The sequence below is a fragment of the Peromyscus maniculatus genome, chromosome 3 (assembly GCF_049852395.1).
Source record: "Peromyscus maniculatus bairdii isolate BWxNUB_F1_BW_parent chromosome 3, HU_Pman_BW_mat_3.1, whole genome shotgun sequence".
Classification (NCBI taxonomy): domain Eukaryota; kingdom Metazoa; phylum Chordata; class Mammalia; order Rodentia; family Cricetidae; genus Peromyscus; species Peromyscus maniculatus.
The window spans coordinates 48,178,956-48,206,111 of NC_134854.1; the positions used below are offsets into that span (position 1 = coordinate 48,178,956).

At 46.5% G+C, this 27,156-nt stretch overlaps 2 protein-coding genes across 2 annotated transcripts; one reads left to right on the plus strand and one right to left on the minus strand.

Moving 5' to 3' along the window:
- Positions 1–700: 700 nt before the first annotated feature.
- On the minus strand, positions 701–24,414 carry Arhgef5 (Rho guanine nucleotide exchange factor 5). The gene is made up of 15 exons (XM_042273143.2): positions 24,299–24,414; positions 14,502–17,700; positions 13,936–13,993; positions 13,162–13,226; positions 12,706–12,959; positions 10,113–10,273; positions 9,230–9,382; positions 8,812–8,941; positions 8,465–8,539; positions 8,002–8,091; positions 6,861–7,018; positions 6,108–6,269; positions 4,722–4,792; positions 2,163–2,267; positions 701–1,384 (listed from the first exon to the last, which is right to left on the minus strand). Exons 2-15 carry the CDS (start codon positions 17,686–17,688, stop codon positions 1,227–1,229), a joined length of 4,827 nt encoding a protein of 1,608 aa, XP_042129077.1. The 5' UTR covers positions 17,689–17,700; positions 24,299–24,414; the 3' UTR covers positions 701–1,226.
- On the plus strand, positions 22,558–27,156 carry LOC121828212 (uncharacterized). The gene is made up of 3 exons (XM_076566086.1): positions 22,558–22,611; positions 23,941–24,462; positions 25,276–27,156. Exons 1-3 carry the CDS (start codon positions 22,558–22,560, stop codon positions 25,405–25,407), a joined length of 708 nt encoding a protein of 235 aa, XP_076422201.1. The 3' UTR covers positions 25,408–27,156.

Genomic DNA, 27,156 nt, shown 5'->3' on the forward strand with positions numbered 1-27,156 from the left:
ATGACTAAAAAGGCAATGTGCTGTCAGAAGTTAGTACTACTATATCATCACTACCAAATTTTATTTCATTCTTACTTTTATAAGAACTTAAGTCGTAAGAATAAACAATCGAATGGCTAAGAACTATAGTGATGCTCCTTAAAAGATGGCAGAAAGGATGTCATGTACTGTCACATAAGGATGCTAAACAAGAAAAACAATCTTCTCAACAGAGAAGGCCATGTTAAAGGAGACAGAATGATTCATCTGGATGAGACTTTGCAGCGTGTTGATTGGGTGCTGCAGTTTATGTTTAAGGATTTGGGCCGACTGGCCCATGCCAGTATGCTAACTGGATTCTGGGACTCTTTCCTCTGACTTTCACAAGCCGGAATACCTAGGCTGACAACTTCATAGCGAGGCAAGTCATAGCAGAAAGTCATGAATGGTCTAAAGAGCAAAATCTACCCAAATTAGTTTATTTGTGCCTACGGGTATGGTAAACTATTTGAAGGGGCTCTCATTACCCACCAGTGCCTTTTAATACCTTCTACAAGCTCTGAACAAGCAGAGCCGCTGCTCAAGCTCCTAGGGCTCTGTGGAAGAAGTCAGTAGCTGATATTGTCTATGCGCCAGTTTGGTCTTCAATGACATACCACATAGGCTGGAGTTCTTAAAGGATTCTGCATTGTGAATCTTGTTCAGTGAGTGCGGAGTGGTCTGAGAAGAAAACACTCAGAGAAGTGCCAAGTTTATTAGAGTGAGAGAATGCCACCCTCACATTGCCACCAAGAAACAAAGACCTCGGGGGCGCATGCACTGAGGAGAATCTCTAGATCCGAAGACACCCTAGCGGTCAGCAGGTCCACGCCCCACCTGATGTGCTAATCCCCATTCAACCCCACTCTCCAGTGGGCTGAGGTCCGTCTGGTAACATCTGTCCACAGCCTCACATCTGGCTAGCTCTGAATCTGCACTGCAGCAGCAGATGAAGTACACCGCCTAGGCTCAGGCCCCACAGTCCCTTTTCCTTCGAAAAAAGGATCCCAGAATCCAGTGTGAAGTCACTCAATATTCCCCACCAAGCACAAAATGAAAGAAGTACTGGAGCAAGGGACTGAGTCAGTCCTTGGGCTTTCAGAAGGCTGAGTTCCTGGTCCACAGACGGCCTCTGTAGCAGGTCCCTGGGGCCAGCCATTTCCAGGAATGCTTGTTCATGATCTCAGAAGACTCTTTCCCAAGAACAGTTAGACTTGCTGTTGTACCAGCTGCAGTTTGGCAGTCTTGACTCGATGGGCCTCTTTGAGGTTCTGTGCGCGGACTTCTGAATTGGAAATAAACTCTACTTGTTGGACGGGGAACCAGCCTTGCTCCCCATCTGAGAGTCTCACACCTTCCAGCCAGCCTGCAGTCCGCGAGAAGAGGAAGGAAGAATTAGCTGCTAAGGACCCAGGCTAACTTGTTGGACCTCCTGGCTGAAAATTAATCCACATCCTAAGACTGAATGAACTAGGGTTCTCCAGCATGAAAAACCCAGCCTGGCAGGGCATGGAGATGGCTGCCCTAGGTCTGCTGACATCTACAGCCAAACATTCTGGGACCTGCTTCACTGCTATCAGTGGAGTTTTGTCCATCAAAGTTTTTGGTACCTACCTCAAAATTTGCTCTCTCTCTCTCTCTTTTTTTTTTTTTTCAGAGCTGAGGACTGAACCCAGGGCCTTGTACTTGCTAGGCAAGCGCTCTACCACTGAGCTAAATCCCCAACCCCTCAAAATTAGCTCTTACTTGGGAATGAAACTACTGCAAATACAATTAATGAAGTTATACCAAGGCCACCCTGGAGTCGTCAACCAATCGGAATCGGTCTCTGTATAGAAAGGATAATTTATATGCACAGAGAGGGAAGAGCCCTCAAGGGTACATGTGCAGAGACCGGAGTTATGCAGCCACAAGCCATTTTGGTGCTGTCAGACTGGGACAAGATAAAGAAGGACTGTTCCTAGAAGCTCCAGAGGAGCCAGCTTACACCTTGATGTGGGACTTCTCACCGCCAGAACCGTGAGAGAATAAATTACTGTTGTTATCAGCTGTGTTCAGTGCTTTGCTGTGGCGGCCCTGGAAAGCTAGGGCGCCTCCTGCTGCCTCTGCTGGCCAGCCTCCTGCTCATGGGCTCCCCCTCTTACCATCGCTGCTCTGCTGAGTCACCATCACCACATCCGCCTTCTCCAGTGCCAACTCATCATTCTCTCGGGGCTTGTAGGCGCGGAGACACTGAACCTGTGGGGAGTCTTTGGAAGAGAAGAGTGAAGAAAAGTGAGGAGCCGTGACTAGGACACACACAAGGAACTGTGAGGGGAGTGTGGAAGGCCCGGAGTAGAGATAAGCACGGGTGGATCTCTGTGAGTTTGAGTACAGCCTGGGCTACAGAGCATGCCTAGGTCAGCCAGGGCTACAGAGTGAGAACCTATCTATAAAACATAAAACAACAACAACAACAACAAAAAACCCAAACAAACAAAAGCCAGGAAAAAAATGACAAACCCAACAAAAACAAAAGAGGTGATTAGAAATATCTTCATCATCTACCAGGGATCAAACCAGCCAATAAAGAAATAGAAATATGAGTATGGGATCTAATTTTTAAAAATTCTACTTCTGGGGAAGAAGACAGGAAAATACCTTGTGACCACATTTAATTCCTCATCATGGCAAAACTTGAGGTTCAGCTGAAGACCCAGCTTCTCTCTTAGATGTTCTCTGATTGATCTTTCAGTTTTCAATGGCTTTTGAACTCCTTAGAACTGATGGTTGGAGAGGAACCATTTATCCCTTAACCAACTATTTTATGCATGTGTTTTGCTTTGCTAGGGCAGAGCACAGATTTTGTTCCAAAGGGAGCAAGATCTAGTACGCTCTGAGCCAAATAAAAGTGACCATGGCCTAGAAGCATAGAGTCAAGTTGCCATGAATGACACATTCCACTGTGGAAGAGGTTACTCCTATGGTCCCAGAACAAAAGCAAGGCATGAATCAATGTGTTTGCCAATACGCTGGTGAGGTCCTCAGGTAGGCAGGTTATAGCAGAGAGAAAACATCTCTCCTATAGGTTGTTGACATTATCTTAACAGACTTGGCTTTAGGGCTGGTGAAAGTTAATGATTTACTAAGTTTAATAATACATTCCACATTCCTAATGGTCACAAGGATGTCAGGTCAGATATAGTGGTTGGTAATAAAGGCTATTATTGTGATAAAAAATGGCACAAGTTAATTTTGGCTCTTGATCTGTGATATTCCATGTTCACAATCACAAATTTCCAGTCAAGTGGTCCCTAGGATCTTCAGCACAGAACTCAGAACTTAGGTGACAGCTTTTCCAACAAGATTCAAAATCGAAGTCTGTGAATCGTTCATCATTTTCTTCAATGTTTCAGTAAGGGACCCCTCTCCTTTAAAAATAGTCTTCTAGCATTAGACTTTCTGGGTGACTTGGGTGCCTTTGATTCCTTTTGACCTTAGTTTCCTCATCTGGAATTGATCAAGATGATCATTTGTTTGTTTGTGTTTGTTTGTTTGTACTTGAGACAGGGTTTTTTTGTGTAGCCCTGGCTCTCCCTGAACTCACAGAGATCTACCTGCCTCTGCTTCCTGAGTGCTAGGATTAAAGGCTTGTGCTACCATTGTCCAGTGATCAAGATGATCATTGATCAAAGTGATTCATAAGGAAATTCTAGATGCTTTCTTATGAGCCAGGCAGCATTTCCATAGACTGGAATTAAGTTCAAGATAACAGAGTTCAGAGAACGTCTGTCCTCGCAGCAATCTATCTTCGATGGGTTTGTCTTTATACTTTGCTGCACTCTTCTGATTTGCAGAAAATAAATAGAATGCTACATTATTAATAGTGCACTGTTTTTTTCTAAAGCTCGGCATCATCTTCCATCCACGGGAAATGCAGTAAAGTGAAGTAGTCCCCTCCACCCTCTCTATCTACCATAAATGAAGTGAACCAATGGACTGTATGGCAAGCAAGCAACACTGAGTTCAGCTGGGTTCTCCTTAGGTCCTTTTCCAAGGTTCATTACACTCATTTGTTCTTTTTACCCATAAAAGGCCCAGTGTTCCTTTGCCATGCTCTGGGCTCTGGCTACCTCTGTGTGTTCTGGGTAAGCAATGTCAGCTACCTGGGCATGGCCATCTCAAATCAATGTTGGTCTTTTCTTGTCCTCCCCATTGAAGCTACACTGTCTCCCCTTGTTTTCCTCTTACATCTTCAATTAGTAAAACTAAGTCAAAATCATAGTGGATTAGACTTAAAGGAATATATATTTTATAAAGAACAAATATGTGCCTAAGGCAGTGAATGTATGAGATACAGTACTACCATGGTAAATGACAGGGGTTTTTTTTGGTTTTTCAAGACAGGGTTTCTCTGTGTAGCTTTGCGCCTTTCCTGGAACTCGCTTTGGAGACCAGGCTGGCCTCGAACTCACAGAGATCCACCTGCCTCTGCTTCTCGAGTGCTGGGATTAAAGGCGGGCGCCACCACCGCCCGGCGTAAATGACAGTTTTTAAGTAGATGTATCACAAGTGTTTAAGCTTCTACCACCAGCAATTCATCATGAAATTCTAAGAAAAACCAATAAACAGGAGACTTTTAGAGTTACCACCCAGTACACTTAACCCTTCATCTAAAGGAGACCACAAATAGACACTACCATTTTCGTTACATCCTTGCTCACCGTAGCACTCAAGCAGGTCCAACTCCTCTCTGGGCATGGCCAAGGCCGAGATCCATCGGAGCTTTTCACTTCTGAAAAAAACAAAACAAAAGAGTCATAGCTTCAGTTAGTGTCTGGGGACATAGGCTGAGGGCCAGTAGTGGGGAAGGCAAGTGGCTACCCTAAAGCCAGTGGGATTCTGCCTGGCTGGAAACATGGAATGATCTTATAATATGTGTTAGTGTATCTTGTGTATCCTTCCTTTCTCTCTTCAGGCATATCTTCCACAAAAAGTCATAAGGTGAACTGTCAATCATACGCATGAACATTTTTCAGTCTGGAAATCATACCAAGCAAAACACTCATCTGTTTAGACATGACCACTCTGCATGACTCTTGCTCCTCACTTACCTCCCTTCAATTAAATATCTAAGATGAAAATTACTGTTTAATAACAAGTATAATAACAAGTAAGCCAAGGAGCTATCTCCATTTCATTGTTGTTGTTGTCTATAATGTGATCTCAAACTAATTTTTGATCATCTGAATGTTCTTCTATTCTCTTATCCTGTTTCCAAATGTACCTAGGTTATTGAGAATGACACTTTCACTTTTCCAAAAAGATGCTGCCCAAAGCCCTAAAAAAGAACACAAAGCTACATCGAATTATTTATCTAAGGTAAAATCCTGAATACAAACTCATGTCCTATCTTTTCTGTTCCATGGGTAGAGATAGGAACCATTGACCTTACTAGAAATGTCTTCCAAGGGACCAAGCTGAAAAGCACCCACATTATGTGGGGTCTTAAACCACGGAAGTGTTTAATAATTTTACAGACAAGCTTTTCCTGTGTCTCATATAGTACCAGGAAAGCACTGGGTGTTCTTTAGTTTGTATATTATGTACCAGATTCTACAGTTATCATTTCAACTCTCAAAACAGTGTGTATATGTATATGTGATTGTATTCATTTGTTATTATCATTGGAAAGATTACAACCCCTATTTCTTAACACTAGATTTCTGCTCAGTGGAGGATGAAGCTAGGGGATTAAGGAAAAGAAGAAAGCATACAAGGTGTTTTTTATTCATGTAAGTGCCCTATAGCCTTGGCTCTGGGTTGTACAGATGAGCTGGATCTCTCACAGATACAGCAATCCAATTCTCTGCTCATTTGATGCCAGCTCATCTCCCTCATGATGTCTCATAGAACTTGTGATTTTTAGTACACTGGAAAGCAGATGTTAAGAAGGTGGCAACTTTGCATGTCCAGCCCACACTGAATCTCCTTCAAGTTACTGCTTAGCTCTGGGGCTTTGGGTTTCTCTATGAATGATCCCCACTCCAGAAGTGCTGAGGCCATGGTCTGGCACATCCTCCCCCAACTGCTGCCCAGCCCCATCTCACTGAGTCTCAGTTCGGAAGAGGAACTCTGCTTGGGTGCCCTGTGTGTTGTGCAGCAGGAACAGACGGAAGAGGTTCTTGTGAGGTCCATGCAGCTTCATTTCACACTTTTCCCCTCGAATGGAGGAGAATGGAGCATGGTCAAATACCAGGAACCGGCTGCCTCTGCAAGACAGAAAGAAGTCTTTTAAGTCTGATTCTATAGTTTTTGTACTGCATCCACTCTCACCCTCATAGTCTTAAATTCAAGTTCTCTGCTCTTCGCTTCTACAGACTGTATTCATATAAAACCCGTATGAGGGCTTCAACCTGCTCTCAACACGATAATGCCAATGTCTCAACCATTTACTGCAATAGCACTATTTACTACTTTAAGAAGTCGAAGAGATAAGAACCAATGTTAACTTTCTAAGGTCCTAAAGACCAGAGTTTAAGCTCTGAAATTAGCCAAGTGGATACATTGGCTAATATGCTAGGCACAACCCAATGAAGCCATAGATAAACTTATTTAAAAAGATAGTGTTTCTTTGCTGTGGTTTACTCATGTCTATAACATGGGACAGGTCCGGTTCTGTGACTTCATGATGTAATTTGGTAATATTAACCCCCTACTTCTGTTCTCTAAGCTATGACTCATGACTCAGACTGTGAGTTGTCTGAGAACGGATTCGTTGGCAGCAGGTCATTTGGTGTCCCTCTAGACTTATCCCATTCTTTCATACGCCCTATGTCCTGGCCTCCCATCCCAGCACTGACTCTCGGGGTCGGGACAGCAACAAACAGTCATTGAAGAGATGCAGATGGACAGGACGAGTGGTCAGTTTCCTCCTCAGCCCTGGGGAAGCACTGAACTCGAGGGCTGTCAGCTCCCCACTCTTCACCAGCCATCGAGATTGGGAAATAAGCGGGAAAATCTAAAGATCAGGAAGAGAGAAAAGACAGGTCATGAGCTTCCTCTCAGTCTTGCCCAACCAACCCACCACCAATACCAGATCTTCCCTCTTGCTCTTAACCAACCCATCCAGATTCTGTTGTCTCTCGGAAACCCTCTAACTATACCACACTAGTGTGTGGATCTTGTGTTTACATGCTCAAAGGAAGGTGATTCTGATCTAACAAGTGATGATGTGGGAACAGAAGTCTGTGAGCCCATGCAGAACATGTTAATGAACAGGAGGGCATAAGACCTCATCCTAAAAGTCTAAGGATCAGTTATGTTATCTGTTCTTCCCTTGATGATGATCAGAGCCAAGACAGGCAGTCAGAATCAGTCATGGAGCTGAGGATAAGGAGATCAAGGTGGGGTCTGCTGAGAACTGGGGCCTGGGAAAAGAGCTCTGATAGAACTTAGAGAAGGACTTTCCTTCTCTTCTAGGGAGACAAAGACGGTATCTGTAATGCTCTGGAATTTCAATGTTGAAGATCAATTTTCTATTTGTTTGGACAAGAGATTTTGAGGTTTTTGGCATGTTGCTTTGGTTAGATTAAAGGTGATCTGATAAAATAAGTGAGTCAAGCATTCATAACCCCTAAATTCTTATATTCTGGGAAATTCCTTCTGTCCATTTATTGAGCGCTCCTCCTCCTTTTCCAGTAACTACTGCCCCCCCTTCTCATTATCCTGACAGTTTCCTTATGCACATTCACAGACGCAGCAATATATTTACATCCTCTACTTTTACAGCAAAGGTAATAAAATCCACACATAGTTCTATGCCTCCACCTATTAACATGTCTTGTAAACTAAACGATCATTTGCATATTCCAGAAATGGAGAGAAGGGCAGGTAGAACCACTGGAGACTGGAGATGATGTAAGCAAGATGACTGTCAGAGGATGGTCTGTAGGACATGCTAAAGAGATTCGGAGGCAGGAAGGTGTGCCAGGGACAGCTCACTTTGCATTCAAACTCAATCTTCTGGCTCAGGTAGATGAGCTCCTCTGTCCGCCGCATCCTCTGCACATTGTTGTTGCAGTCTCGGATCAGCTGAGAACAGAGCAGGGTAAAGGAAGGGGAAGATCACAGTGTTAGAGTCTTGAGCTGTAAGTCCCAGTCAAGCAATCTGAGAAGATGCCTGCAAACCTCGGTCTTTTCGACCAGGCTGGAGCTGAAGGAACAGCATCAAATTCATGTTTTAGATGGCTAAACTACTTTACATGATCTGAGAGAACATACTGAGGGACTGTGGTATTGGGACTGTGGTATAGTTGCTAGACATGGAATGTGAAGAAACAAGTTTAGTGCAGGCAAGGAGGTGGCTGAGGTCTCCCCTTAATAGTGTCCCATGTCCCATACTTTCTTCAGTCATGAGTACCAGGGGAAGGAGTATTATAGGTTATTGGATATGATGGCTGCCTACCTTCTCCAAGGCATGGTGTGCCTTTGTGGCCTCTGCCTCTTCTGAGGAGCCAGGCTGGGTTCTCTTCAGAATGTTCTGTAGAACAAATAGTGGACAAGAGCCAGATGGGAGGAAGAATGGATAAACAGGAAGAGATAACGGGGGGATATCTGATGCAGAAGTCAGGGACACAGTTCCAAAAGCAAAGATTTCTGAGAAAGAAAGAAACTGTGTGCAGTTGTGAAACTGCTCACATCCTCCACATGATGTGGAAACTTCACAGAAGAATGGAGGATCTTTTTCCTCCAAACCTCCCAAGATCATGTCTTTGGGTCAAGGAAATTAGACTAAAGAAGTATCTGCCATACCTGGAGTAGCAACTTAAGACGGGTGATACGCTGGAAGGGCAGTATCAGAAAGGACTTGAGAGACAGGCGTTGGCAGATGGGGTCACTCTCCAGCTTCTCCAAGACCTCCCGGAAACTGCTGTTGCTATTCCTATATGAGTAGCAAAACTCAGGGTGAGGAGGGAGATGGGGAGTAAAGGGGGCTCAGTGAAGGCCTGGGGAATGGAAGTGTAGGATCTGGGAGTGGGAAAGAATGGTGAGAGCCTATGTACAGGGTCCAGATGTGACTGCAGGGACAATCTGATATGGGGAGTGGGCTGAGACTTCAGCTGACACAGTAGGCAAAAGAACAAGTACTCTGAGGACAGCACTCTGGGCGAGGGACTAAGTCAAGGTCACGGCAATGTCCACGAAGGGAACGGACAGGGATCATTCTCACATTAGGCTTTGGAAGGTGCGTTCCTGATAGGTCTGGTTGGTGACATAAGGCAGGTAGACTCGGTGGAACTCTGGGGCATGATTCAAGACAACATCACATACTTGGAAGGAGAAGATGTTGTTCTCAAAGTTTTCTTCTAGGTCGGAAAGGAACCTGCACAGTATTGAAACAGTCTCATGAAGCATGGGGCCTTGGCTCAGCATGTTTCAGCCCTGTATATTCTGAGCACGCAACTTCTGTTTCCATGACCACTAACTTCTACTGCCTCTCCTCAGCTCTGTGGCCTTGTTATGCAGCACAGCCCCCCCCCCCCTGCCTCCCCAGGCTGTGACTAGTTCATTCCTGATTTAAATAACATTCTATTTCTTTTTCTTCTTTTATTCTATTCTGGTTTGCCAGTCTTTCAGTGATTTTTAAAAAAGATTTATTTCTTATTTAATGTATATGAGTGCTCTACCTGCATACCTGCATGTACACCTTTATGCCAGAAGAAGGCATCAGATCCCACTATAGAGCCACCATGTGGTTTCTGGGATTTGAACTCAGGACATCTGGAAGAGCAATCAGTGCTCTTAACTGGTGAGCCATCTCACCAGCCCCCTCTTTCAGTGATTTTTATACCTTGTGTCCACTGCAGTACACACCCAGAATGTATGTAAAACCCCGATCCAGGAAGCACATCTCACTCGTCTATTAACAGATGTGAATCCTCATACTCTTGCCTCTTCTTAGTTTTTTCTACCCTGCTTCCTTGGAGGGAGCCCAGGCCCACTTTCATACAGAGACTGACAAAGAGAAGGTGTCTATGAGGGAGGAAAGAAGCTGAAGATTCAATGGCTAAGAACAGCGAGGTTGAGAAGATGGAGTTTGGAAGAAGTCTCACGTGGTGCTGACATCTCGCACATCCTGTAGACGGGAGAAGAGCCACTGGTGATCCTGGGCGGACAGGATGGCCCGAAGTTGAGCTGAATGTTGGAAATGATCCACAGCTATGTTTAGACTGCGAAGGTAAGACGCCTCTGACACGATCAGCTCAAATTTGGCCTAGAGGGTGGGACAAGAGGAAGATTCATGAATACTTTTATGAACTCTCTGGCAGATATCAGTTGTTGAACAATGTTTTAGGGCCAAACACTGAAGTAGGTACATTGTTTCATCACTCACAGTCACAAAATTTAACTTAGTCTAACAGAGATGCGAAAAGTATTTGAGTATGTAAGATTCAACCTAGGGGCTGAAGAACATGTGTAAGCCTCTATGTTTTCAAGAAACTTAAAGCTCTATTTGTACACATATGCAAATAACTCTGTGGTATCACAGATATGTTAATTTACCACATCATAGTAACAATTTTACCAACAAAATAGACTGTGTTATACCTCATAACTAGGTGGTTAATATTTTAAATAAACACAATGAAACTTATTTTTAGAGAAGAAACAAATAATTGAGCATTTCTAGAACTTTTACTAAACAAACAAACAGAAAAGAAAGAGGAAATGATGCCAGAGGGATAAGTAGGCTATGTAAGGTGGGCTATGTAAACAATGCAGCACAACAGAATTAACTGGGTAGTTTTTTATTTTTTGTTATTATTATTATTTTTTTTAAAGACACTATCTTTTAGCAAGTGTGGAAAAGACTAGAAGAGGTAGGAGCAATGTTGGGAAAGGGTACCATGTCTAGCTGGGAAATGAAGGCCTGCCAGTCCTAGGCATATTAGAAGTAGAAAAAGACATAGACTGCTCTAAGCATCAAGCAGGCAGACTTGGAAGACTTGATTTGCTAGAACTGGGGTGTACAGAGGAGGAGCCAAAGCCAGCACCTTGCTTTTCAGTTGGGTAGTGGGTTGGATGATGGAATCGTTGATGAAGCCACAGTGCTCATAGTAGGAAAAGACTTAGGGAGGAAGGTGACAAGCTCAATTTGAGGTCTGAGGAGAAATAGAAACGGAAAGAAGGAGGATATGTGAGAAAAGTTTTAGTTTAAAATGGAAACCAAGCACTTAAGAATGTGTGTGGAGGCTCCAGCAGGGGGGCGCAATGACCCAGACATGACCAATGGACTCCTTTCCCTTCTCAGCATGGAGCTTCAGTAAGGCCACTTGGATGAAGAGAAAGACAGACATTCATTGCTGATCACTGAGATAGCCAACCACACAGGGACTTTCTATACAACCCTGAACCATGACACTACACATTTATTTAAGCTTCTGAAACTTAAGGGTATTTGTTGTTGTTTTGTCCTTTTACATAGATATAATGAACCCCCCTCCAAACACACACACACACACACACACACACACACACACACACACACACACACACACACACACACTTCAGAGAACATGATTGGTAAAAGGGCTGGAGTCTGTGAAGGAACTTTGTAGGCTCCCAAGATATTAGTTCATGAACTGAGTGTGTGTGTATGAATGAGTGATGCAGAGGCCTCCCATCTCACAGAGTCATCAGGAATGAGGGCTGGACTCCGTGAGTCCCTAGCTTCCTAAAGATTCAGGGAGAGGTGGCTGGAGTTCATTTCATCTTCCCATTCTTTGATGGGAAGAAATGAATACAGAACAGGTTAGTGATTTTCTCAACGCATGTGTTTTGAAACTTACAGTGAAATTATATAGCTTGTCTAAGGTTATCCAGCTAGTACATGAAGCCAGGTTTGTATCATCAAAATTCAAATCGTCATATTTTTCTGACTGATGATTCTGTAGTAACCATTTATCCCCCCCCCCCCCCCCAGTAACTCTTTGTATCTGTTTTACAAGTGGGAAACAATATCTTGGAGAAAGCAAGGGATTTGGCCAAATCAAGCAAGTAATGAAGGCTTTATGTCTAGATCATCTGTTGTGGAACCCAGTTACTCAGATATTAATTACTCTATCCCACTGTGCCCTACTTTCTCCCTGGGAGGAAAGGTTCTACCTCTTATTTCAGACAGATCTGAAAGCAGGAACTGCTTATGGAAAACTTACTAATGGTCCCAGCTTAGAACCAGACAAGCATTGTCTCCCTCAGTCTTGATACTGGGCGTGATGACCAAGCAGGGCCAGTGAGATCAAAAGAACCAAAGGACAAGAAGTTGTCCTCTTCAAAGGAGCCAGTCCAAAGACTGAGCGTGGGGCTTGTCTGAAATACTTGTAGAAGTGGTAGGGAGATTATAGCTCATCATGAAGTATCAGTGATGAAGTTACTTTCACATCCCTCCCAACGAATTCAGAGGTACATAGGAGCCCAAGCCAGTACAGGCAGGAGTAGATGGCACATGCATGAATGTGGGAAGTGGGCTGAGTGCTCAGATTCTGAGAGCAGTTCACATTCTTCAGCATGGCAGTGAGCATGCATATACAGGGGACTGCGAGGTGAGGACAGCCTGCTCTTGGTGGCAACGGTGAGGAGGAGACAAAACATTAGCAAATATGACTTTGTCGTCGTCGTCCCCCCCCCCCCTGCCCTGGGTGGTACCTCTTGCAGTTTTTGATCTTCATGGGTCATGGAGAGCAGCACTGTGCTGTTGCGCACCATAGGGATTTCCTGCCAGAGGGAGCCACTGGAGGCCATGGAGAGGCGCTGTAGGTAGGAGTCTGAAGATACCATTGCCTTTCGACGCTGCCGGGGGGAAGCGAGTCCAGGTGCCTCCGCTAGGCTGTTCAGCCGCTGCTGGCTCTGAATCTCCTTGTTCAGAACAACATCACTGTACTCCTGATAAAGTAGCTGGGCTATGGGTGAGGATTCATGGGTGAAGAAGAAAACTTTAAGAAAATGAAGTGAGTGGAAGCCCACAGCCAGAAATTGCCATCTATGGCTGACCTCTGGCAACCCTTTCTTCTGGACACCACCACTCTATTGCTGGCAGTCATGAGTCCCTGTCCCACTTTAGGCAGAAAGCTTAAGCCTAGAGATCTGTTTCAAGGCACTCACAGGAGTTGATGAGCTTGGAGCAGCGTCTTGAAAAGCCTCCTGTCCCCTCCTTCGGTTTCTTCTCCCTGTGGAGTAGGGAGGCTTTGGGGTGCTTGCTGACCATGAGACAGAAGACCCCCAAGTGACTTTAGATGAAGAAATCTCTAATCCTCTGGACACAGGCTGGGATGTCAGGACCAAAGGAACAGTGGCTTCAATCGATTCCCATCGTCAATCTTTCTTTTCAACCCCTCTCCCTTACCTCAAAGTCCAGAGAAGATCCTGCGGACTTGGGGAAAACTTGTAAATTCTTATAAAAATGGGGCAAGTCAAACAATAACCCCAGATGTGGAAGGAGACTGGTTTCTAACCATATGCTTGAGGAGGACAGTAGACCCAGACACAGCAGGTAGAACTGGGATGATCCAGACACTGCCCTTTCCGACAGTTCTGATACCTTCCTCTTCCTCTCCTTACTTTCTGAAGATAGAGGCACCAGGAATACTGGGTCCCAGTGTCCTTATCCACTGAAGTCCTATTTTTAAGATTTTTATTTATTTATTATGTATACAGTGTTCTGCCTGCAAGTATCCCTGCAGGCCCAAAGAGGAACCAGATCTCATTACAGATGGTTTTCAGCCACCATGTGGTTGCTGGGAATTGAACTCAGGACCTTTGGAAGAAGAGCCAGAGCTCTTAACCTCTGAGCCATCTCTCCAGCCTTTACTAAGGGAATCTTAAGAGTCATAAATGAAGACCATAGAGTTGAGTTTGTGAGGAGCCAGGGCAACTCACCGGAAAACCACAGAATCTGAAGAGCCAGGGGGTCTTCCCATGCTTGGATTTCTCAAATCTGGAGAGGGAAATGGGTGACATAACAGGGACATTTAGAGAAAGTGAAAGGATGAGCAGGAGTCACAGATGAGCAGAGGGAAGACAGTTCTACTAGAATCTGGAAGAGAAGACAACACTAAAGGCAGAGGAATTCTGGGAGTCCAGCATGCCATGTCCCTGGCCCTCATTCAGAATAGAAGACTGGTATCAGCAGTGCCTCCAGCCTTCAAACAGATGGGAAGTGCACAAAGAAATGGTGCCTTAAGCTCTTCAAGACAGGGAGCAAGAAGGTGTCGCCACGGAGGGAGTCTGGCAACGTCAGGATGAGGTGGACTTCAGAGGAAGCCAGAGATGGAAAGATAGAAAGGGAGGAAGAACATTCTGACGGGATCACGGGATCATGAGTTTCTGAGTTGATGGTAAATATGCAGGTGAGGGAAGCTGCAGAGAGAGCAGGAGAGACCCCTGGAATGGAAGAAAAGCTGAGCCTAACACCGATCTCCCTGCACCCTCTGCTCCCCACTCACCTGCAGAGCTCTCGGGCAACAGAGAAGGTCTCCGCAGGCCTTGCCGGTTCCAGCCCTTGTGCTTGTGGGAGGCCTGGCCCCCAGCCTGTTCACTGCCACTCTCTGTTCTCGCTGGGTCCTGCCTGCGGGGCCAGCTGCATGCCTTCTCCAGTTGCTGGTGGATGGGTTTTTCTGACTGTTTTTTTGGTCCTAAAGCTGACCTCCGTGTGTCATTACATCCCTCCTGAGGGACTGATCTTCTGAACGATCCTCTCACGGGGGGCTCAGACTCTTCGGTGAGCTCCGACTCATCCTTACTGGTAGGTCTCTGAAGTTCCGGGGTACAGGGAGTGGTAGGGGAAGAGGGACTTAGAAGGTTTATCATGTTGCTGAAAGCCAGGCCAGGGGACACTTCAGTTACACCCCCACTGGTGGGAACCAACGATTCTGTTGATCTGCCTGTAGCCGGGGGCCAAGAGGTCCGTCCGACAGAGAGTGTGGAGACTGTCCAGTCTTGGCCAGTGGGTCTTGGTTTGGCTTGGCCCCCTGAATGTATAACGCCTCCCTGGATACTCCTGCTTCTCTCCCTGGATTTTGGTGGTAATGGGGGTGGTTCAGAGGAAGGGACTGGGGGTAGAGGTCTGTACATCTTTGGTACGCTAGGCGGGGAGAGGGGAGAATGGCCGAGATCAGGCACATAGGGAGTTGGGGGCAATGGTTTGTTGTATCTCAGCCTGGAGGAGATGGAGGTCTGAGTATGGCGGGGGGTCTCTGGGGTGGCTGGCAGAGGGCGGTGCTGCCTCGCCACAACAGAGTCAGGAACTAGCGGGAACGAGCCTTCAGGAGACCCAGGTAGCCCTGAACTTAGGGCCGATGGAGGAGGATGACTGTATCGCTTCACTGTGGGGGCTACTACATGAAGATGGCCGTCCCTCTCCACCACGGAACTGTAGCTATGTCTCTTTTCTGGGGGAGGAGGGGGCAAGGCTTCATGTTTCCTCATGTCCATGGAGACAGTGGATAGAGAAGAAACATTCCCAGGAGAACCCACGGCAAAGGCTGAGTTCTGTGGGGAGCCCCACAGCGGACTACCATGAGGCTCGCCGGGACTCTCTGGATTTGAAGTGAGTCCTTCGGAGTCCTGTCTCAAAGCAAAGAAAGCAGCAGAGGATTCTGAGAAGACGATGCCGTCCCTACTTCTTCTGCCTCTTCGTGGGATCAGAGAGCCATAGATGGCAGGTTTGGGGGGCCTCTGTGGTAATTCCGAATGAGAGAAAGAAAAAGACTTTCCCACGGAGTCTGGAGTCTGTTCTGTCCTGTGAGAGCCTGGGAACGAATTACTTCTTAGATGCTGGGTGGCTCCAGCGTAGCTGGTGAGAGGGCTGTGAGCGTTGGCCTTGTCAGGGGTGGCACATGGGTCCTTGCGAGCTTTTGCAGGTATGGGAGGAGCCTCAAGTGCCCCACCATGAGGTGGAATGTCAGTTGAGAGAGAGGCTGCTAGGGTGTCCTTCCGAGGTGACAGGGTGGCAGTGACGGGGAAGACTTCAGTGGGACTGAAAGGAGCTGAATCCGGTGTCCTTGGAGGAGTCATCGATACACTAGCAGAGACAACCTCAGTCCCCTGGGGGAACACTGTCCCTTTCTTCAGCCTGAATCCTTCTTGCTGGCTGTTGTGAGTCCTATCATCAGGGGGTTCTTCAGTAGCAAAAGAGGCAGGTGGAGAAATGGGTTGGTGAGGCCATTCTACTGGCTCCTGTGCAGGAGTCAGAGCTGGGGGGATCTGTTCCTTGGGAACAGGTTCCCTCTGAGCCCCAGGAATATCAGCCACAGAGCAAGAGATGTCTGGAAACAATGCTCCTGAAGAGAGAGCCTCGGGAGCTACGGGATCCACTGGAGGACAATGCTTGTTGTTCTCGTCTGTTCTCCTCCCTTCCACGGCTGCCTGTCCACCCCCTTCCCTATTCCCTCGCTCCCCCTCACCTGAGTCTACAGCCTCCTCCTGGTCCTCAGCCTCCTCCTGGTCCTCAGCCTCCTCCTGGTCCTCAGCCTCCTCCTGATCCTCAGCCTCCTCCTGATCCTCAGCCTCCTCCTGGCCCTCAGCCTCCTCCTGGCCTTCTCCTGGCATCACTATTTGGGTTTCATCATTATCTCCCTGCTTTCCACTTATACTCTCTGATTTCACTACTAACCTCTGATTCCCTGCATACTGAGAGTCTGCCCTCCTCTCTTCCACCCCTCTTAATCCCCTGACCCACCCCTCCTCTTCTGAATCTCTCTGACCCTGAACCCTCCTATCCCTGTCCTCTTGACCCCACTCACTGTAATCCAGAGCCTCCAGTTCCCCACTCAGTCCCTTACTGGCCCTCTGTCCTCCGAGCATTCTATGGTTTTGCACTCGTTCCTGTTCTTCCTCACAGCTACTAACCTCCTCTTCCTCGTCTTCCCGATTCCCTGGAAGCCCATCAGAACAAATGTCTTCCCTCAGACTTCCTTCCTCCTGAATTTTGACTTCCTGCCTCTCGAGTCCCTGGGCCTCCTGAGGTTGGAGGAGGCCTCCTTGACCGTGCTCTTCTTGCGTGGCCTCCATCTGCAGCACTTTCCACTGCCTGACCGGTCCACTTCCATGGCCCCCAGACTGGTCTGTCTCACCAGGGTGCTTTTTGCAGGGAGGCCAAAATCCTCTAGGGCTAGAAGGGTCTGGCGAGGTGTCTTTCTCTTCTTTTGCTTTGCTAACTGCCAGTGTCAAAGACATGAGTTCTGGCTGCAATTCTAGCTCCACTGTGCTGTCCAGTTTGCTGGATTTGTCTGGCCATTCCTCCCGAACAGCACAGGCCAAGAGCTCTGGGACAGCTATTGTTCTTGACAGGCTGTCTTTAAGGCTCTGGGATACTGCTTCCAGTGGGTCTGGAGTGTGGAAGGCCTCAGCCACAAGGATTTCCTGGTTGGTCTCCACATCTGAAGAAACTTCCTTTAAGAAAAATCCCATACTATCAGGTATGTGGTCACTCATGTCCCTTAACTCCTGTGGCTGGCCCATCAGGGGTCTGTGTCCATCTGCCCACTTGTAGGATGAGTCTTGGCCTTCTTGAGCTTCAGGCTCCAGGGCAGGGATCTGACTGCTCCTCATGATAGCTTCAGGGATTGCTTTCGATTCCTCTATGGTAGGGATGGGTGCAGATGCTCCATGTTCAGGCTGCTCAGCCTCCATCAGGGCTGAATCCTAAAGAAGAATACAAAACAAGAGTTTCCAATGCCTCCTTCATCTGTGTCCAAAGGGAGAGATCAGGAAGACGAAAGGGAGACTTCTGTCCTTCTATTCAGGGTCATTCTTCAAGACAGGTATTCAATCAAATAAGCACTAGCCTTCCTATGTCTCGTTCAACTTTATTTATTTTTAAATTAAACTAAGCTACACTTTCTTTTTAAAGATTTTTTTCAAAATTTATTTTTATTTATACATTATCTATATGTACACACAGTGCCCACAGAGTCCAGGAGAGGGCAATAGCTCCCCTGGAACTGGAGTTACAGGTGACTGTGAGCCACTAATATGGGTGCTAGGAACTGAACCCTGGTCCTCTGAAAGAGCAGCAAGTGCTCTTAACTGTTAAGCCAGCTCTGTAGTTCCCAAGGGACTTAGAAGAACTAGGGAGATGGTTCATTTGGTAAGTGTAATAAAGATTTACCTAGAGGGAATGGGAAGATGGCTCAGTTGCCATACAAACATACGGACCCTAGCATACACATAAAAATGCCAGGAGAAGTAAAGTGTGTCTATAACCCTAACATGTGTAGGGGTGATCAGGGACAATGGATCTCGAGTTTCTTGGTCAGCCAGCTAGTCAATCAATGAGTACCAGTTCAGTGAGAGCTTGTCTCAAAAGATAAGGTGGAGAGCCTTCAAGGCACACACACACACACAATTTACCTAGTGACCCTTTTATGTGTAGGACAATGAGCAGTGACCAAGACATAGCGCCTGGTGGATCTTGTGGGAAAAACCGATTACAAACAACTCAATTAGCATGAAAGACCATTGTCAAAGAGTTCCAGGAACTGCCAGTGGTCATTGCCCTCTAAGTTCTATGATGCCATTGTCTAGTCCTCCCTGTCAACTCTCTGGACTCTCAGTGTGACTCAGCCTGGAATAACTACCAGACATGAGGGCCGACACACCCTCCCTCTAAGAGGCCAGAGAAGCAGTGTCAGGCGTGCAGCCATCCTCCGGAGCCGCTGACATAGGATTAAAGTAGGTCAAGCTGTTATAGCCAACGTGCAACAGATGAGTCCTTTTCACAAAGTCTGCATTTTACTCGTCTTCCTATTTTCAGTGTCTAGCAGTGCTTTATAACTAATGAACAATTTTGTTTTCAATTATAGAGACAGCTGCTGTAAAACGGAAAGGCAATCCCGCTTACTCTCTTCAATGTGGCTCGTAAAGTTGCGCTACCTTCATTATGATACTGTCTTTCTCTCTAACCACACTAACTCCTCTCACTACTCCCAACATTGTGACTTTCTACTCTGTCTTTCCCCCTTCCAAAAGAACACCTCATATCCTATTTTGCAAAAACGCTCAGCAAACAATGGAGAGATGCCACCTTCATTTACTGCAGTTCACAGCAGCCTGCATGTCCACTCTCCATCCTCCCTCTTTTCCATAGCCTGTCTCCTCCAGGCCTGTGTGCCATGGACTATTGCTTTAACCACTCTAACAGTGTCTGTCTGAGCTGTCCCAGGCACCCTTCTTCTTCCGACTATCTAAAACAAGTTCTGCCTATGTGCTGTCTTCCCAGCCTCACATCCCACCCGCTCCACCCAGTTTCAATAGGTGCCAGTCTGCCATGTCCCCTGCATCACCACTTTTGCTGGTGGTTGTGACTCACAAGGACTTTTCCTTCCTGGTGGACAGGCCAGTATGCTGTCATGACTTCAGCTCTGGGTTTCCAATTCCTCAAATGGCTTAAACTACATTTCTATGTCATGTAATTAAAAACTGTAACTCACCGGGCAGTGGTGGCACACGTCTTTAATCCTAGCACGAGGGAGGCAGAGGCAGGTGGATCTCTGTGAGTTTGAGGCTAGCCTGGTCTATAGAGCGAGATCCAGGACAGGCACCAGAACTACACAGAGAAACCCTGTCTCGAAAAACAAAAACAAATTGTAACTCACTTCACGTCTCCCTTTTTTTGCAATTTATACCATTTCAATTATAGTCATGTGATCTGATTTAACCTCAATTTCAACCAACAAATGACAAGCTGTGTGAGACATGTCTTGTTCAATTACCTACATTGAGCACAACAGTAGGTCCATAGTAAGTGATCAATAAATATTTTAAATGTAAAGAATAAATCTCTTGTTTCCCTCCTGGCCAAGAGTTTCCATATCATGCTCATACATCTTTGTACCTGGAGCACAGCTTAGCCTCAGCCTCCACACATACAGTTCATTTTCCACACAAAATACCACTTGCAGTAGTTTAAAGTCTCTGGTATCTTCTCAGTAGTCCTGAGATTAACCCCAAAAATTCAGAAAAGATCATACACACCTTATAATCTAACCTTTGCCTTCCCTTTTCAGTACCTGCCTCTCCCCTCAGGTCTCAACCCCTGTTCTCTCAGCTATAGGCTTTCATATGTGGTGCTCCTCTGCTGGAATCTGGTCCCAAAGAATTCTCTGCTTTTCCACAAACACTGAACTTGTCTAGCATTTTGAGCTGTATCAGGCTCTCCATAACTGTGCAGCCCCCTCCACCTAAAGATTTATGGTCCTTGGGAAAGATGTACAGTTAAAAGGGTGTGCTTCAATTTTTCATTTCTGCCTTTTTGACTCTTTGCTGGCTTTTAAGTCAACTGTAGAAATCATTTAATATATTTGAATATCCTTTTCCTCATCTATAAGAGATGAGAAAAATTGCTTCCTTCACAGTTCTAATGAAGATTAACTAACACAATACAAAAAAGTTCACTTATCTTTAAAAGTCATAGAAATTGCTGGTATTATTGCTCTGAGAGACTGAATATGTGCAGGAAAGAAACAGAAAGTTGTGAGCTATAGAGGCCTTCCTAGAAACACAAGACTTTGCTCAGTTTGCAGATGGCAAAACTCAAGTTCTAAGACTCCATTTCCTAAGCAAATGATAGAAATGATTGGAAATGAAGACTCCTGTCTACTTCAAGAACCCAATCATCCAGCTACAACACAAGAGAGGCCCCTGTGGACCTGTGGGTCCCTCACTGCACCCAGCTGTGCACCTTTCCGGTCTACTCCAGGTTTAAACAGCTGTGCACCCTTCCGGTCTACTCCAGGTTTAAACCCACTCATGAAACTGCCTTTTGTCGTCATGCAGAGTGGCTATGTATGTGTACACACACACACACACCCCCCACAGTGACTTACCTACCCTTGTAGTCTCTATGCAAGAGATCTGACATAAACAGACAAGTCCCTAGGCACCTTGCAGATAGAGTATGTGACAAGCTCCTGGTCACCTCACAGATGCAGATATTATCTACATAGGGCAAGTAGATATGATTAACATAAATGCACCCCGGCTGAAGGATTTTTATGTCCTTTTCCAGTTAACTGGCAGTGTGTGAGTTTCTCTATTTAGCCCTTAAATATGAAATACACAAATGATATGTAATTTGACCTTATTCTCTCAGCCACATGTTAAATAACACATTTGTTCACTGACACCTTCTGAAACCTGCTTCTACCTGCCTCAGAAAACAAAGTGACAAACCCTGTTATCTCTCCCCACCAGCATCTGTATTGTCTGGATCCCTATCTCTGAACATCATCATACGGTAAAAGAGGACTCCCTGCATTTATAAATGAGTCCCTGCCATAGCCACACTTCATCCGCATGTACTATAATAGCTATGTGGCTATTTTCAGTCTTGATCTAAGGACACAATGAATGTCTCTGCAATGCCTTTATCTTTTCAGAAATACCGTGGTTTCAGGGCACTGATGGCACACGCCTTTAATCTCAGCACTCTGGAGGCAGAGGCAAGTTGATTACTGTGAGTTCAAGACCAGCCTGGTTTAAAGAGCAAGTTCCAAAACAGCCAGGACTACACAGAGAAGCCCTGTCTCAGAAAAAAAGAAAAAGGAAAGAGAGAGAGAGAGAGAGAGAGAGAGAGAGAGAGAGAGAAAGAGAGAGAGAAGAAAGAAAGAAAGAAAGAAAGAAAGAAAGAAAGAAAGAAAGAAAGAAAGAGAGAGAGAAAAAAGGAATATGGGAGTCACCTGTTCATACACCATTCATCCCAAAGTTAGCACATATCCTTAGTTTCTATAGTTAATTCTACCTTAATAATCCTACACAAACAGGCATGACCCGGCTAGAATGTGGAGAAAGCTAAAGGAAATCTGTGAAACATGGTCTTACTCATATAAAGGCATTAGAATTAGAATGGATTTTTTTTTTAACTACCTGTTCCGTTAAGAGTTGAAACATTCTCATCTCCTCCTCATCTGGGGTGACTAATCACTATTTATCTGCACACAGGCAGAGGCCGGGCACAGCATCAAGGGAAACTGGCTTCTATCCAGACCAGAGACATTTAGCATCTTCAAGACCCCAAGGTGTGTACTTGTTAGGAGACAAAGCTCCAAGTCACCCCACTAACAGTATAGAACACAGCAGACAGACCTCCACAGTCCGTCCGTCCTCCCCCCTCCACCCCTTCCCAACACCTTAGCTCTTGTCCATTTCTAATCACCAGGTACAAAATGATTTCAAAGATAATTGCTTCTGCATTTACAATGGCATTTATACATCTGCTTACAATAGGAAAACAAATCTCCCACCTTCAATCCAAAAGATACCCTCTTATTTTCATTTGGCACATACGATCACTGCACAGACAGGTTAACTTGATTCAGAGTTTGACATCACTGCCCTCAATATTCCAAAGACATCAAAATAAGGGTAGTATGACACCACTGCTAAGACCTGTCCCACCAACCCGGTGATGGACAGAATAAACAATGTTTATTTACTCTCTGATGTTCTTAAACATCATCGAGTGCCTCAGAGGGCAGATGGTCTTACATAAGAACATCCTAAATGAGGATGCTTATGTCCTCAGGCCCACCTGTGGCTGTGGGACCATCCACTCAGGTAAGGTATGACTTGTTTATCCTGGGTGACACTGTTCCTGTGAACTTTACAGACACTCTAAGTGGCCAGCTTATTCTACACCCATCACAAGTAGGGAGTCCTGTTCACCACGGAGGCTTCCATTGCCTGTTTGTTTCTATACCATTCTGTTCAACATACCATCCCATGAGAGATCCCATTTCTGTCTACACCAGAGTAAGTGACTATTCCAGACACCACAAATGACGTCTTCTTGTCTATCCCAAAGACAGACAAGTGCATAATGTGACCACAGACAACCTCAGACAAATCACATTATGGACAGCCATCCCCTCTAGGGAGCCCTGATATATGAAAACTTTGGCTATATCTGGAATTTCTGTATTCTTGTGAAATGAGGGATCCCTTTACATTCCTTCTGATTTCTTCCTCCCAATGCTTACATTCCTCTTTGACCACAGTCACAGAATTTACACCTCGGTCCCCTGCCCAGCTCCTCCCCTCCTCCCCCACGTCCTTTCAATGTTCACGCTTTCAGTCTTAGGCCTGAGGACTGGTTAACAAATGATGACTGTTTTGATAGAGCCCGGAGCTTCCATACCCCAGGTGTAGATAAAGCAGGAAGTCTGGGAAGAGGCCACACTGGGGGGTTGTTTCTCTGGGACTTGGTGCTTTTGAAGTAAAGCCGGGAGCACAGTTGGGGGCCAAGGGAGGGAGGAAGCTGGAAGGAAAACCACCCTCTCACCTCACCCTCTTTCTGTTTGGTGTGCGCTGCCCCCCCCCCCCCCCCCCCCCGGTCTGACCTAGCGCTGGCCAGAGTTCACTGCTAGGCCGATAGGAGGACAAGACTGTCTGTCCTGAGAACCCAAGATCCAGGAATAGGGGGAGGGGGAGACGGAGACTTGAAAACTGAGGCCCCGGGATTAACTCTCCCGGGCCAGTTGTGCCGAAAGGCTTTTAGAAAAGATGTTCACAACTAGGCTCTGAAAACGGGCTCCTGCACCCGCAATCGGGCTGGCTGGCTGCTCGAAACGGCTCTCTTACACTTTTCTAAGAACCTTGTTTTACCGAGGCCAACAAGAAGCTCCCTATAGACCGGTAAATAGGGGAGAGGGAACTCAGAGCATGGATCCCTGTTACAGATTTCAGAGCCTTGGTTAACAGCGGAGAGAGGTGTGTACACAGATTCACACATACGTACGCATGGAAATGCCGTGAAGATAACGAAGCAAGGCCCAGGCCTGGTTCCAGAAAAAAAAAAAAAAAAAAAAAAAAATAGAGACAACACCACTTCCAGGTAAGGGACAGTGTAGAAACTGAAACTCAAGAATTCCCTATCCTAGGAGTTAGTTTTCCCCAGGCCCCCGACTTTGTGGGTGGGGAAAAAAAAAAGTTCTGGTTATTGGCCCGGGAAGCTCCCGGGGCAGGGTGCCCATTTCCAAGACGCAGCCCTGGCTGGGAAGCCAACTTTTCCAAGAGGCCATTCCTTCCGGCTCCCTTCCTCTTCCCCACCAGGTACTCAGCCCCTCACACTCGGAGCCCGGCCCCCTGGCCCAGCCCCCCATTTCCGGAGCCTGCGCCCCGGGACCTGGCAGGGACCGGTCCCCCGGGAGGCCTAGTTCTCGCTTCTTTCCCGCCCCGGCCTCACTCCCGCCGGGCGCCACGGCCCCCTGGAGCCCGGGGACCGAGGCCAGAGGAGGCCACCCACCTGGTCGGAGTCACATGCTGCCCCGGACCGGCCCGAGAGTCCCCTCCAGGTCCGGGCGCCCGCCGCGGTCCCCAGCCAGGCCAGGCCGCCCCGGCGCCCCACCCGCGGCCCGCCCCTGCCGCCGGACGGGAGGGAGGGACCGGCTTCTCCTAAGGAAGTTTCAGGTGAGGAAACATGGGACACACCTTCCCGGGGGAGGGGCAGCTCCGAGCAGAGCTGGGAAGTGCGGGCTCGGGCACGGCGGCGAGCGCCGACCCACAGCACCCGCAGGCCGCGGCCGTCCAGGGCCGGAGCCCCCCGGCCGCAGCCACTCGGGGAGCCGCATCCGAGAGCCGGGCACGGGATCCCCCGGTGTCTCTCGTGCCCCTGGACGCCCCTCGGTGTCTCTTCCCCCGTGGGTCCTCTTCAGGCCTCCAGCGGACCCGGTTGACTTTCTGGCCCTGGAGTTTGTCTTTGGCTTGCTGATGTTTCGGGACATCTGAGATTTGTGTTGTCCGTGTGTCTTTACCTTCAGGATGCAATGCAGTTTTCTCTTCCTTGGTGTTTGGCATAAGATAAAGGGTGTCTCTTGCCCAAGTTCTGTCTCTGTGCCTCTTTCTCTCCCTCTCTACCTTTATTGGGTGCCTGTGAAACATGCTTATATCTTTTCTGTTTGCGTCCATATTCCTAAATTCATTTTAAGAGCTTATGTCCAGTTTATGATCCTTTCCTGTTCTTTGCAGTATTCTGAGAGTGTATGTGTTTGTTTAGTATTCTGAGAGTGTATGTGTTTGTTTATACATAATTCTTAAGCCTGTGTCTTTGGTGTGTTCACACACACACACACACACACACACACACTCCCTTACCTAAGGACAGGGACTTTGGATGTTCTAAGCATAGGCTCTCTCCCCAAACCCACTCATTACTCTGGGAGGTTCCACAGTAACATGTGTCCAGGAGAATCGTAACAGGCTCTTTGGCTGTTTTGCTTTCAGGAACGCTGTGGTCCACAACGCCAAACAGTTTCGTGGGTAGACTGTTCCCCGATCCCTGTGTCGGCTGGCTGCTCCGCTGATCCTGGTACCAAGAAGAGGCCCAGCAGTTGTATGAGAGGCCCTGTGGAATAAAACTTGACCGAGGAAGAATGGCCTCCTCTCTGATAGTCCCGAAGCAATACTGTATTCAAAAAAAAAAAAAAAAAAAAGTCCTAGTTCCGTCATGCTCCTTTGAAGGATTAAATTTTAAACAGTTAGCTAGCTTTGACACACTCTCAATTGTCATGAAAAACACAGGAAGTAAGAGGAAATGCCAAGACTAGGATTCAGCCATATAAGGGCAGGCCAGCATGCTTCATAAACCCAGCACAAGCCTGAGAACTAGGAGTGAAGTGAATCAGAAAATTAAAGCTGGCTGAAAAGTTTAGACTCCTTCTAGCCTGGGAGAGGGAACTTCAGCAATCAGAACGTCCTGATCTCTACTTGGTGAACAGGTTTTGTCAATTTCTAATCTAGAAGTTGCTGGTCTCTGACGGCTTCCGTAATGCTGTTTGGGATTAGCGGTGGGGATGGGGACGGGGTATTCATTTGGCTGCTCTTGGCCCTCCTTGGTATCAGCTTGCTTTCCCTGTTTTCTCTCCATCTGGGTCTCACACAGGAACCTCCTCGTGTTTGCTGATTCTGAGCAAATTCTTAGTATTTTTGTTCTTTAAGTCTTTTGCTTCTCTGCTCTCTGGCTCCTGTCCCAAGTTAAAAGGAAATGTTGACCTGGCTTTCCCATTGATAGTAGGATGTAGAAAAGTTGAACCGCCCAGTGAGGATGTTTTCTCCGCTCCTTGAGCCTGCCCCTTGTCTTTAGGGTGTCCCTGAATATAAGAGCAGTTTAGCGCTCCTCACTTTGCAGACTGAGTTTCATTATTTAGTGTATATTTTTCTTTTACCTTTCTTGGTGCCTGGACTTTGGAGTGAGGATTATCATCCTGTCCTGAGATAAAAGAGACTTTTTGGGGGCTCATATTTCCTCTAAAACTCTGAGATAAGAGAGGGGATGATAGTGGAAAGAGGATGGGATATATAGGTCCAGACAGATGTAGACTGGAATACTTGGATTTTACCTTGGCCACTTATTCAGCATGAAAATGTGGGGACTTTAACTTTCTGGTGCCTTACTTCGATGTTTCCATGAGTTGTTTCCCACTCTCATTGATAGTAGCTCCTCCCCTGGGTTGCTGTGGCAACTCAAGAAGGGATATAGAGAAATCACTTATACAAGAACACTGTATGGGAAGGTGCTGGATATGGGTTATTTTCCTTTTGTAATTTCTAAGAGGACCTGACAGTTATGAATGTGAAATGAATTTATAATAACAAGCTAAGAGGAAAATGGGTTCAGACTAAAGTTAATTTTGAATGAGCGCTGTATTTGGTGCAGAAGAGTAAGCAGGCTCTGGACTTGGAGGTCACTTCAGTCAGAGAAAGTGCCTCTGAAATCCAGCTAGGAGTGAGGAGAGGAACAAGGAACTTCCTTGTGTAGTTCTAGATGTTAAGGCTAAATTGTTTTGCAGTAGGAATGCACTTGCTTTAACCCTGTAGCTGCCATGGTCTTGAAGACAATCACCTGGTGTTCCGTGTTCCTACTTGGGCAACTCTGATTCCTGCCAATCCTATGCGAGCTCTGAATGCAGCTCACACATTCCTGCCTCTGCCTTTTGCCTGCGCGTATATCCCACCTTCAGACTGGAGTTGCAGTGAACTTCTTTTCTTAACTTGGGTGACTATGGTCTCTTCATCTCTGTCCTTTAAATCCACCCTGACTTGGTCACTACAGTTCTTAGCTATTTTGTTAAGAGTTTGATAAAAATATTTTTTTTCTTTTCTGCA